General features: G+C 35.8%; 2 protein-coding genes across 3 annotated transcripts; one reads left to right on the top strand and one right to left on the bottom strand.

Annotated features, from left to right (window-relative positions):
* Positions 1 to 1088: 1088 nt before the first annotated feature.
* On the top strand, positions 1089 to 9073 carry LOC141720894 (transcription factor bHLH61-like). 2 transcript variants are annotated; one of them, XR_012574583.1, is made up of 5 exons: positions 1089 to 1791; positions 2027 to 2203; positions 2293 to 2460; positions 2542 to 5968; positions 6062 to 9073. XR_012574583.1 is itself a non-coding variant. In XM_074523570.1 (4 exons), the coding sequence occupies exons 1-4, from the start codon at positions 1171 to 1173 to the stop codon at positions 2626 to 2628; spliced, it is 1053 nt and encodes a 350-aa protein (XP_074379671.1). In that variant the 5' UTR covers positions 1089 to 1170; the 3' UTR covers positions 2629 to 9073. The 2 variants fall into 2 exon arrangements, 1 of the variants encoding a protein (XP_074379671.1); XM_074523570.1 differs by having other exon boundaries at positions 2542 to 9073.
* On the bottom strand, positions 8733 to 12247 carry LOC141720893 (glutamyl-tRNA reductase 1, chloroplastic-like). Its single transcript, XM_074523569.1, has 3 exons — positions 11913 to 12247; positions 10484 to 10725; positions 8733 to 10005 (listed from the first exon to the last, which is right to left on the bottom strand). Exons 1-3 carry the CDS (start codon positions 12148 to 12150, stop codon positions 8875 to 8877), a joined length of 1611 nt encoding a protein of 536 aa, XP_074379670.1. The 5' UTR covers positions 12151 to 12247; the 3' UTR covers positions 8733 to 8874.
* Positions 12248 to 12652: the final 405 nt, after the last annotated feature.

The following is a 12652-nucleotide window of genomic DNA, read 5'->3' as shown; positions in this document are numbered from 1 at the left end:
TTATTCTAGTTAGAAAGTATCACACAATATTTTCATTAACCTTGATAGCATGTGTGAAATCCTAAATCCGGTGAAATCGCAGGCGAATTGTCGAAGCTTCAACTTCCATATTACAAAGTTAATAAGAATATGTATACTTGCCGGATTTTAAGTTTCCGAATTATTTTAACCTAGTTAGTCGGGTATTAGTTTTGTTCTAGAAATGTAATAGACTTAGAATTATAGTTAAATTTGACGAGTATTAGTATATGAGTCTATTAATAATTATAAACTATTTGAATAAGTAAAAGTCGACTTTAATAAAATTAATATGATATTAATATAATACATTAAATAATAAGGACAATCAAGTAATTTTAGTATGTACCGACCGACCGATTATCAAATTTTTAATGTGTCTATTATAATATAATATAAAAGTGCAAGTAACTTACTGTATTTAAAAGTTTGTTTGATTTTTTTTGTTATCGATGACTTGTTTTAGTATTACAAAAAGGACTCCTATATATCCACATTTTTAATATCATCTAATTTAAGTTCCAAGTTCATTTTGGATATTTAATTCAACTTTGGTCTAAAAACTAGATTAGTTCACGGGCGATACCGGTTATATTATAATTATTTAAAAAAAATTATTTTTAAATAGCTTAATTTGAATTATATATATTAATACAATATTTTTAATATATAATAAAGAGAATAGTACCAACATGAAAACTTAAAAAATAATATTAACCAAACTATAAATATTGATTATCAATTTTTTATTAAATATAAATTTAATAATAATGAATATTTGTGTAAACAAAATTAATTTTGAATAAAATAAAATTAGCAAAGAAAAGGGAACTATTTAAAATATTAATTTAAGAATTCGAAAATGAGGAATAAAGAGAATAAAAAATTGGTAAGAGAGAAATAAAAAATAAGTAAAAAAAATTAGTAGATGTTATAAATAAAAAAACAAGTTAGAAAATAAATTAAATGAGAAGAGGATTGTTAGTTATCTACTTACCTTGAATATTCTGTTACACTGCTATATATATCAGCCCACTTGCAGCATCTCCATATTATTCTGGTCCCTCCTTGTGTAACTAAGCATCCAAGCTAAACACAAAGTAAGAAATAGATAGCAAAAAATAACAAAGAGTGAGTGTTTGAGTGTGAGTTATGTTAGAAATGGAATATAATGGTCATGATTTCTTGGATGAGTTGTTAACTTTACGAACTGAGCCTTGGGATTCTTACACCAATCTTAATATTCCATCACAACCTCATGATTTCTACAATACTAGTAACAATGCTTATTGTAATGTTTCTTCTTTTCCTGATAACACTTTCCCCAACATTACTCAAACGTGTTGTTTTGATGAGTTACCTACATTATCATTTGATCAATATCATCAGACACTCGACTCTTCGACATTTTTCGGTGAATTTTGTTTGCCACTTGGAGATGATCGGGCTATATCAGCTCCAGAACACACTGATTCTTCTAACAACATGCTTGATACACCTCCATTCTTTCCTTGTCAAGAAGAGTATTCTTTGTTGTCAGCAGTTGTGGATGATTTTCAAGTACAAGCAGCAGCTGCTGATGCTTGCAAAATGGAGCCATTGCAATCTCCTGAAGTCCCTTGTTTTGACATGGGTGTTAGCATGGAAAAAAAGAGTAAAGTCAAGAAATTGAATGGGCAGCCTTCAAAGAATCTAATGGCTGAAAGAAGGCGAAGGAAGCGGCTTAATGACAGGCTTTCCATGCTTAGATCTGTTGTTCCTAAGATCAGCAAGGTACCCTTTTTTCTTTGTGTGTGTGTGTGATTGATATTGTTTTTCAAGAACTTGATGAAAAATCTTGGCATTTCAAGTTTGTTCTATAAGTAATTTTGTATGTGTTGGCAAATTAATTACTTGAAAAGTTTGAACTTTGATGCTCTGTTATAAGGTCTTTTTGTCATTGTTTGTGATTCTAAATGGCCTCTAAATCTGCTAAACTAATTGCTGTTTTACTTGGAAACTGTAACAGATGGACAGGACTTCAATACTTGGGGACACAATAGATTACATGAAGGAACTTGTGGAGAGAATCAATAACTTGCAGGAAGAGAATGGAATTGACTCAAATGACTATCATCACCCAAGCTTAACAAGCATATTTAAGGATGTAAAGCCTAATGAAGTTCTTATCAGAAATTCACCAAAGGTATGTATGTTATAATTACTGTTAATGATACTTATTGCAGTCAATCATCTTACTAATAACACACTCTTTGCATTTCAATTTATGATTAGTTTGATGTGGAGAAGAAAAACATGGATACTAGAATAGAAATGTGTTGTGCTACTAAGCCAGGGTTGTTGCTCTCAACTGTGACTACACTAGAAGCATTAGGCCTTGAGATTCAACATTGTGTTATTAGCTGCTTCAATGACTTTGCAATGAGTGCTTCTTGCTCACAGGTACTATAAGTTTCATTTAGCTTCTAATTACTTTACTAAACTTGATCATAATTTGTTTGATTTTGTTTCTTTTCATGATAGGAAATGGGGCAAAGAGGAAATATGAATTCAGAAGAGATAAAGCAAGCATTATTTAGGAATGCGGGATACGGTGGGAGGTGCTTGTAGGAAATACAGATAATATAAACTTGTAACCACGTGCTGCACAAATATTGGATTAAGTTGGGAAACTTATAATGTTTATTAGTCACGAGATGGAATGGGATGAGAGAGAAATGAAAGGGAAATTGAGGAAATTCAAGAATGGGATTATTACTATGAATTGTCTTCATCTGGGAAATCAGTATCTACAGGATAAGAGCAGTAAAAAGTGAGGGTGCAGTGGTCTTCTAGAATTCTTGTCATGGAAAAAGGCTCAACTTTTTTATAAATAAGAAATCATGTGTATGATTTGCTAAATTTGTAATGATTTGTTATAATGGAATGTCATCCATAAACTATTTATCTACTTATCGCTCTACAATCTTCATGTAACCTGGTGGACGTACCTGTTGCTCTGCAGATTAACGTGGATGAACTTAGGCCTTCACTTTTTATGTTGTGCATTTTTCTCCATTTTATCACCTTGTATTCACTATATTTGTATGACCAAAATTAAAATTTCTTCCATTGTTCCGGTTGCGTGTGTGTTGTCGCCAGTGTTCTCTCACATTGCAACTAAACGCGCAATCTTTCTGAAATATAATCAAAATGAGCTTATTTATATACAACAGTTTAGGAAATCTTTAGTTTTTGACTTGTATTTCAACTCTTTCACAATTCTAATTTATAAATAAAACGTTTCTTCCAAATTGTTTTGAGCAAATTCCAACACTCGTTCAACTTTTTAGGTTTAAGTGGAGTTTCTAGAACTTAAAAACGCAGATTTAACCACCATTTTAGTATACACCCAAGTTGTCTCAATTATCCTTCACTTAATTTTAGTATACTTCAGCCCGTTCCCTGCTTTTAACCAACTTCTACCTGCCCTGCATATTAACCAGCTGTGCTAGGAGTGCCATGTCTTCTCTACCAATTTGGATACTAGTAACAGAATGAGTCACATTTCAAGAGATTTATCCTTTTCTATTAGTCAAGCAGAGTTGGGCCGGGCTATTTCTAATCTCTCTATTAAACGTAAATGTGTAGAAGACAATTTGGATAAAAAGAGGGCAACTAAAAGATCAAAACACACCAGCTCCTCAGAACCGCGTCTTCTACCTTCTCATTCTGTTACAAAAACTAAGCGCAGAAGTCCTAGAAAATTTACAAGTGCTTTCACTAGGAAAAATCGGAAGCTTGAATCAACTCCAGCAATGCAGAACTGTCAATCTGTTTCACCAAGTTCGTCCAATCTAGATCAATCTGGACTTGTTGAAGCACAAATTGTGGAGGATACTTCTGGAGTTATTTTGAACGAATTGATGGGTGTGGTGGCTACCCAAAAACAACCACACGAGCCATGTTGATATTATCTTGGAATTGTCAGGGAGTGGGTCGACCCCGGACAATTTCGAACTTAAGAGGGCTAATAAGAGTCCATCGTCCCACTATGGTTTTTGTTATGGAGACAAAAAATAAAAAAAGAAAGCTAGATAGGATTCGGCGGAGCATCAATATGCCTAATGCTTTCTATGTTGATCCAGTTGGACAATTAGGTGGTCTGGCTTTATGGTGGCTTGATTCCATTAATATAATGATTTCTCATGATGATAATAATCTTATTAGAGCTATAGTTTCTTTTGCTTATTCTAATTTGCAATGGCATGCCTTTTTTGTTTATGGTTCTAACAATTGTCAAGTTAGAAGAACTTTTTGGAACAATATTATTGATGATATCAGCTATGTTTCTGCTCCAGTTTTAGTTATTGGTGATTTTAATGTGGTTGGAGAGGTTGCTGATTAAAAAGGTGGGAACTTGAATATTTCAACAAGTATAGAGGAGCTTCAAGGATTCATCAATGGAGCAAATCTTATGGAAATTCCTTTTAAATGAATTAGTTATACATGGACGGATAACAGAGAGGAGTCTAATAATATTCGAGAAAGAATTGATCGTGTTTTGGTTAATGCATATTGGATGGAATTGTATCCTCTTTGTTTGCTTTCTCATGAGCCCCTCATTGGAAGTGATCATACACCTTTGATTCTGAATACTGAGCCTCGGAAACCCTTTCGAAAAAGATTTCGTTTTGAAACAATGTGGACTCGTTCGGATCAATGTGAACCTGTTATAAGGTCGAGCTGGAAGCAAAGTATTGGTTGTCCATCTGATGTATTACAGGAAAATCTTGAATCTTGCCGAACTTGTCTTACAAAGTGGAGTAAAGAATGTTTTGGGAATAATAAATTGCTCATCAAATCTCTGACTGATCGACTTCGAGTTGTTCAAAACTACCCTCCCACAGAAGCTAATAGAAAGCTGCAGCATCAAATTTTAGAGCAAATTGATGAACTGGAAATTAGAGAAGAAATGTATTGGCATCAACTAGCAAGAGTGAACTGGATTAATTATGGTGATGCAAATACTCGCTTCTTCCATCTTACGGCTTCTTATCGTAAGCAGAGGAATAGAATTTTCAAGATTCGGGATGCTAATGATCAATGGTTATCAGATGTTCAGGAGATAAAAGAGGCTGTCAGGAATCATTTTCAGGATATTTTTAAGTCTGCTGGAAATAGAGACTTCTCTCGCCTAATATCTTTAATTCCAAGGATTATATCTGAAGATATGAATCATTCTCTATGCAAAGAGGTGACAGATGCAGAAATTTTGAGAGCGGTTAACCAACTTGGCCCTCTAAAAGCTCCAGGTAAAGATGGGTTTCCAGGTTTCTTTTTCGTAAGTATTGGGATATTGTAGGTCCTCAGGTTTGTTCTACAGTTAGGGATTTCTTTACAACTGGTGTTTTATCTCCATCTCTGAATATCACTCAAGTGGTTCTAATTCCTAAGGTGCCAAATCCTGAAAACCTTACTCAGTTCAGACCTATCAGCCTCTGCAATTTTATTTATCGAATCATTTCAAAGATTTTGGCTAATAGATTAAAGCCATTTATGAAACTTTTGATTACTCCTCAACAATCAGCATTTATGCCTGGCAGACAAATTCAAGATAGCATTGTGGTGGCGCATGAATGTTTTCATCACATAACTCATAAAAAGAAAGGATCAGTTGCTGAGATGGCGATAAAACTTGATCTAAATAAAGCTTTTGATCGAGTTGAGTGAGATTTTCTTCTAGCTATTATGAATAAGATGGGATTTGATTCTAGGTGGCAAAACTGGATTTTTCAATGTATTTCCACTACATCGCTGGATTTCTTTATTAATGACGAAGAATTTTGTTCTTTGAAGGCACAAAAGGGTGTTAGGCAAGGAGATCCCATCTCTCCCTATCTTTTCCTCTTAATAGCGGATGTACTCTCTCGTTCGCTTTTGAATGCCATTCAGGACGGTTCTCTCTCAGGTATCAAAATGGCACGTCAATATCCAGAGGTATCTCATATTCTTTTTGCCGATGATTCTCTAATTTTTCTGCATGCAAATGAGTTGGTGGCAGGTAAGTTTCTTAGTATTCTTGAAGAGTATTGTGAGGCTTCAGGCCAGCAAATTAACTTCGGCAAATCATCAGTAATATTTAGTCCAAATACGTCAAATGATCTCAAAGGTAAAATTCTTGAAGTGCTGAAAATTCCAGAATCTTCGGAGAAAGGAAAGTATTTGGGCGTTCCTGCAGTTTTTGGTAAGAATAAATTAGAGATGTTCAATTATATTAAAGAGAGAGCTCTTAAGAAGATGCAAGGATGGAAGCAGAAGCTTATATCCCAAGCTGGCCGGGAAATCTTAATAAAACACGTTGTTCAGGCTATTCCATCATATTCTATGAGCTGTTTTCTTCTTCCTCAGAAATTGATAAATAAAATTATGATGGCGGTGCGAAATTTCTGGTGGGGAGGAGATCCAAGTAGCAGGTCTATCCATTGGAAGAAATGGGATCTTTTGTCGAAATCAAAATCAGATGGTGGAATGGGTTTTAGGGACTTCAAGGTCTTTAATCTAGCTTTGTTAGCGAAGCAATGTTGGTGTTTGGTAATAAACCCTTCTTCTTTTTGGGCAAGAGTTCTAAAAGGTCTATATTTTCCTAGAGATAATTTTATGAATGCTTAAAAAGGTCCGAGAGCTTCCTGGCTTTGGAACAGCTTATTAAAAGGTAGAGTCGTTTTGCTGGCAGGTATGCGGTGGCAAGTCGGTAATGGGAAAAGTATAAATTTTAAATGGATTCCATCTTCACCTCGTTTTTTGGTCCGTGATGCAAAGGGTCCATTTAATCCTAATTCTTTTGTCTCTGATTTTATAACAGTCGGTCGGTGGAATATTAGTAAATTAAGGGACCATTTGTCGGATGAAGTTATCTCAGATATTAAATCTATACCTTTAAGTCTTACTAAAGCTAATGATCGAATTGTATGGCATTACAATTCGAAAGGTATCTATACGGTTAAATCTGGTTACCAAATAGCTTTAAAGTTAGCGCAAGATTGTTCTTCTCACCAAGCTTCGTCATCGTCGGTGCCTGATAGAACTTTCTAGAATCTTATTTGGTCTATCTCAGCGCAACCTAAACTAATAAATTTTATGTGGAGGGTCTATTCTAATGCTCTAGCTACTCAGGAGAATCTTTTTAGGCGTAAATGTTCTCCTTCTCCTTTATGCCCAATTTGTTCGGACAACATTGAATCTGTTGAGCATATGCTTTTTGAATGCCAATGGACTCGTCTGATCTGGTTTTCTTCTCCCTTAGCGCTTCGTCCTCCCCCTACTTCTACATATACTATTCTGCAATACTTATTATCTTTCCTATTAAAGTTAGATTTTAAAAGAGATCGTATCCATCTTCTCTCAAATTTTACTTATGTTGCCTGGTCCATTTGGTGTGCCAGGAATAATTTTGTTTTTAACAACGATCCAATCTGCCCACATTCAGTTTTAAGGGCCAGTTCTTTTGCTCAATCAGAGTTTCTCTCTTTGTTAGAATCTTCTAGCCAAGTGTCTCATAGCTCTGTTAACAATTCTTCACTGCAGTGGACTCCTCCCCCTCTAAATCTGGTGAAGTTTAATTGTGACGGTGCTTTCAAACAAGGCGCTGCGGCTATTGGTGTTATTGGCAGAAATTCTGAAGGAAAGCTTGTGGATGGCAGGGCTTCTCGCATTTCAGCCATATCTTCTTTTCAATTTGAGCTTTTCGCTATTCGTGAGCTTGCTTAATTGCAAGGGAAAATCATCTTTTAAATGTCATTATCGAATCAGATTGTAAAGAGGCCATTAAGTTATGTTCGAGTGATCTAGCTCTGCCGTGGGATTCTGCGGTTCTTATTGAAGATATTCGATCAGTTGTGTCTGAATTCCAGCTTAAACTCTCCTTTGTGCCCCGTTCTTGCAATGGTGCCGCTCATTGGATTGCTAAGCAAGCTTTTCACAGGACTCTGCCGCTATCCTGGATGTTTGATCCCCAGATCTTTTATCCTCTCTTTTGAGGAGTGTTTCTTGTCTCTGAGTTGGTTTTCCCAATTCTGAATCAGTCAAAAAAAAAAAGCCTGTGCTAGAAGTGGTTGGAACAAAAAACACACATGCGAGTCAGAACCATTTGACACACCTGCGAGTCAGAACCATTTGTGCCACCATCTCTTTAAACAGCTGTTTTTCTCGAAGGTGGTCAAATCCGGGACAAGTTTTACAAAGATAGCCTACTAATCATGTTTTGATTGATCAACCTGTTCTCGTAGCACCAGCAATGAGTACATTGAAACTTGAAAGGTTTACCCGCTTAAACACTTCATTTTCCTCTTATATTGTCACCATGACAAGAAGGTGAATGTAGGACAAGCATCGAGGTGTTTGAAAATAACGAGTATCTTTTTTTTTTTTTGACAAATATGGCTTATAACCTTACAAATAAGTATCTGTTCTCATAAATTCTCGGGGTGAGCGAGGATCGAACCCAGAATCTGGGACGACAGAGGTTAAACTCTTAATCACTTGAGCTATCCAACCGTGATCAAAATAACGAGTATCTTGATTACAAGAAGTAACAATGTTTTAGAAACCGCCCAGCGAGAAGCTGGTCTAATCTTCTATTACATTAATCAACATCACTCACCGACCAAAACCAAGTTCATTCTATTAATTACACCAGTATAGACTTAGCAGCAATCAAATAAATGGCAAGCCAATAAAGAATTCAATTTTGTATATATATCAAGTCGAAGATTTTAACATCTCAAACAAATGACAAGACGAGAAACTTCCCCCCTTATTTGGACTCCAAAAGATGATAATCAGTGTCGTTAAAATAAACTACATAAATGCGGGAGCTTACTTCTGGTTCTGCTCCACCTTAGCTCGTACCTTTTGTTCCAGAACAGATATTTCAGTTTCCAGACTGAACATTCTGTTCAAGGCATGCATATTCTCAAGTGTCTCCGACAAAGTACGGGTGTCACTCCCATCACATCTTAAATGCTGCATGGGACCATGGAGAAGCTTGTTTACTATACCCCGGCTAAGATCATCAGCTGCTTTTTTTGTTTTCTTTGTGACTTCATCGCCCATTTTTGACATACATTTATCCAGCTCTGCTAGTCTGATTCTTTCAGCATAGGATCGTAACTTCTTTATGGTTGGAACAGTTTCTAGTGAATCTCTCCAGGCTGCGAATTGCTTTGATTCCTCAGCAATAATAGACTGAGCTTCCATTGCTTTTCGAAGTCGATCCTCCTTATTTGCCGACACAACCTCCTTGAGGTCATCCACATTGTAAACTCGTGCAGTTTCTAGCTCCTTGATGCAAGACCCAACATTTCTAGGAACAGAAATGTCAACAAAAAGTCTCACAGATCCAACATCTGAACCCACAGGTGAAAGATCTGCTACATGCTTTTTAAGAAATAATGGTGTCTCTGAAGCAGTGCTGGTAAAGATGACATCTGCCTCTGCAGCAGCTGCTAGCATTTCTGAAAGGGGCTTGTAGATTATCTCAATACCATGCAGCTCTTCACGGATGGCAGTTACTCTCTCCTCACTTCTATTTACGACAACCATTTTTGTGCATCCTTTGGCTGCCAAGTGTTTAATTACGAGCTTTCCCATCTTTCCTGCCCCTATCAACAACATTCTAGCAGTATCATGGGAGGATTTGGGTAGCTTCATTAATGCCAGTTCCACAGCAGCAGAACTGACTGAAACTGCCCCTGATGCAATATTTAGCTCGCTTCTAACCCTCTTCCCGACAGTGATTGCATGCTTAAACAAACCACTAATGTTCCTCCCAAAGCCTACAACTCCTTGACCAACTTTGACAACTTGTTTGACCTGCGCTAGAATCTGACCTTCTCCTAACACCAGTGAATCAAGCCCTGCTGATACTTCAAAGATGTGCTGTGTAGCATCATTGTTATACAGCAAAAACCGGTGCTCACAAAGGTCAGAAGCTGGTACCCCACTTGTCTGCCAAGACACAAAAATATTTATAAATGTTCTGAGGTGGTAGTACTTGAAAGAAAGAAGTATTCAAATATAAAATGCTAATGATGCATAACAAGATTACATGGGAACAGGGATCCTGATGTCAGGACATATACGGTCCATGCACACCATGTTTTTTTAAAAAAAAATAAGGCATTGCAGGAGGAATAGGCAGGAAAAAAAACAAAATGAAAACGCCGTCCTACGGTTGGACATTACAGTCATGCAAGTAGCAGTTGCAATGTCAAATTTTAGTTGGTATGCAGGTTTGTTAGTAAAATATATATAAAATATCTTTGCAGGCTGAGGCATCCAAATCTGTTTCGCACTAAATTAAATATTTGAACTTGATCAAGTTTTATTGATAAGTGGATAGTGATCATATGTATGAAGTAGAACAATAAGGCTGAAGGTGGCAGAGGGTTGCAAGAGTTAGTACAACTTAACAAGGAAACCATACCTTTGACATCCATTCAGTCACTTCTTTGACACCCCGATGCTGAGACAAAGCTACAACATAGATCTCCATCCTGTTGCAGGTACTAAGAACAGCAGCCTCTTCAATATGATTCAAGCTGCATAACTCACTTATAGCTCGGGGCCATTCAGCTTCAGGAATGGCAAGTTTTTCACGCATTTCAACAGGTGTAGTGTGGATACTGAGACCAATGACTACAATGCTACTCCTCTCCTTAGTATACCCTATATCATCAGATATAAAGCTTCAGACACATGCTGGGAAAATTTAGAAGTAACATGCATTTGTCAAAAAAGAGTAGAAACATTTAGGAGGGCGAGAAGATAACAATATAAAACAAATATTAAAAAAAGTATTAATATTAGGTAAATAGAGTAGAAATATATTGAACAAAAAGGATTCCGCAAAGAGACAAAAACACGGTTTTGAATTTCTAAAAATAGTCAATAAAGGAAACACGGGCAAATTACAGTAAGATCATTTGATGCACACAAGACATGCCTTCAGAAACAAATAATAAATCAACATGATCAACGGATCACAAAGCTTCAATCTTGGTTGAAGAAAAATAAAATTTACTTCAACTATAAAAAAGTTCAGAGCATATAATATATATTGTCACAAAGTTCAGCTAAAGCTACTAAAACATAAATCTGGATGTGTAACTTTGATCTCTGTAGTAGAGACATAAGAACCTTGATTGCTGGAAGAAATGATAAGTGGCGAGCTGCTTTAAAAAGCAACTGAAAGAACATGAAAGAAAAAACTTGCATATCATTCTTTACAAAAAAAGGTACTATATTTAAGGAACACAATCTAAAATCATAAATAGTTCTGTCGGATTACAATGTCACACAAACAAGACAAAGAAAGATTTCTAGTCTCAGTCCAAAATGGAAAGAAATATCTATTAACACTACCATTCAATGATAAACGACAACACTAATCTATTACAAAATGAAAGAAATGATGTACCATAAGTAGCCCAATTTGGATAACATGGCTCCAAATTTCAACAAGTAATAAAAAATTTATCATTAACAGATTTGATAATAAAATCAACAACATAAATGTATTGAACCTTAGTTATACATATTCGAACCTTACATAATCTAAACCCTAATCCTGGAATGGTAAATCCCAGATTGATCGGTGCCATTTAATGAAAGTGACATATAACTTAGGTATGTTGAGCCATAGAAATTGTCAATGTTTGTCATTTAATTTTGGTTCTGGTTCAAATTAAATCCAAACCCTATATAAATATGCTCAAAACATTGAGTTGTGATAAGAAACAAATGAATTATAATAAGTACAATTCAAAAACAGAAAATTATCAAACACATTGCATACCACCAGTTTATCAACATCAACACGTGAATAAATGAGAGAGAGAGAGAGAGGAGATTACTGTCAGCAGATGAGGATTTGAGCTGTTGAAGAGCAGAGAGACTTGAAGAAGAAGAAGGGGCAGTAGAAGTAAGATTAATATTGTCATTAGTTGTCTGCTGCTCACACCTGAGACTATTACTGTGATTTCTTGGGAAGACAGCTTTTCTGGGCTTACAAAACACCACCCCATTTGGTGAAGCATTCCCAAGAAATATAGTCTCCAATTTTGGGCCTGCAAAAGCACTTGATACTGCCATCGCCCTCCCTCCCAAAACTCCTCTATCCAGGTCCCGAGAGAGAGAGAGAGAGAGAGAGAGAAGCTTCGACTATTGTACAAATGGGATATGGCTCATTGCTATTGCTCCTTTTTATTTATTTATTCTTTTTTTTCTAAGTCTATTTCTCCTTTTTAATTGCAACTACAAGTTGCATTATTTTTAGATAGATAAAATATATTATTTGATGCATAATTGTTGTTGTTTTCGGGTACGTACTGGGTAAACCCTAGGGGCTCACGTAATAACCTGCAAATCACGTGAATCAAGATAAACCGCAAACCACGTGAATTAAGGTAAACCGCATTTAAGCGACAGACTCTGACTCAGGAGGCATAATCATTTAAGAGATAGTTATCCCCTCTTTAACCAACTAAGTCAACCCTTGCACGGTTGTTTTTATCATTATATATTTTAAATTCTAATTTTAATATGTTTCCGACAGGATTCGAACTTTATATCTTTTAAAGAATACTAAATTTTT

Source organism: Apium graveolens, chromosome 4 (genome assembly GCF_009905375.1).
Source record: "Apium graveolens cultivar Ventura chromosome 4, ASM990537v1, whole genome shotgun sequence".
Taxonomy (NCBI): domain Eukaryota; kingdom Viridiplantae; phylum Streptophyta; class Magnoliopsida; order Apiales; family Apiaceae; genus Apium; species Apium graveolens.
Note: the sequence above shows the minus strand (reverse complement) of the source record. Positions and strands in the feature narration are given on the sequence as shown.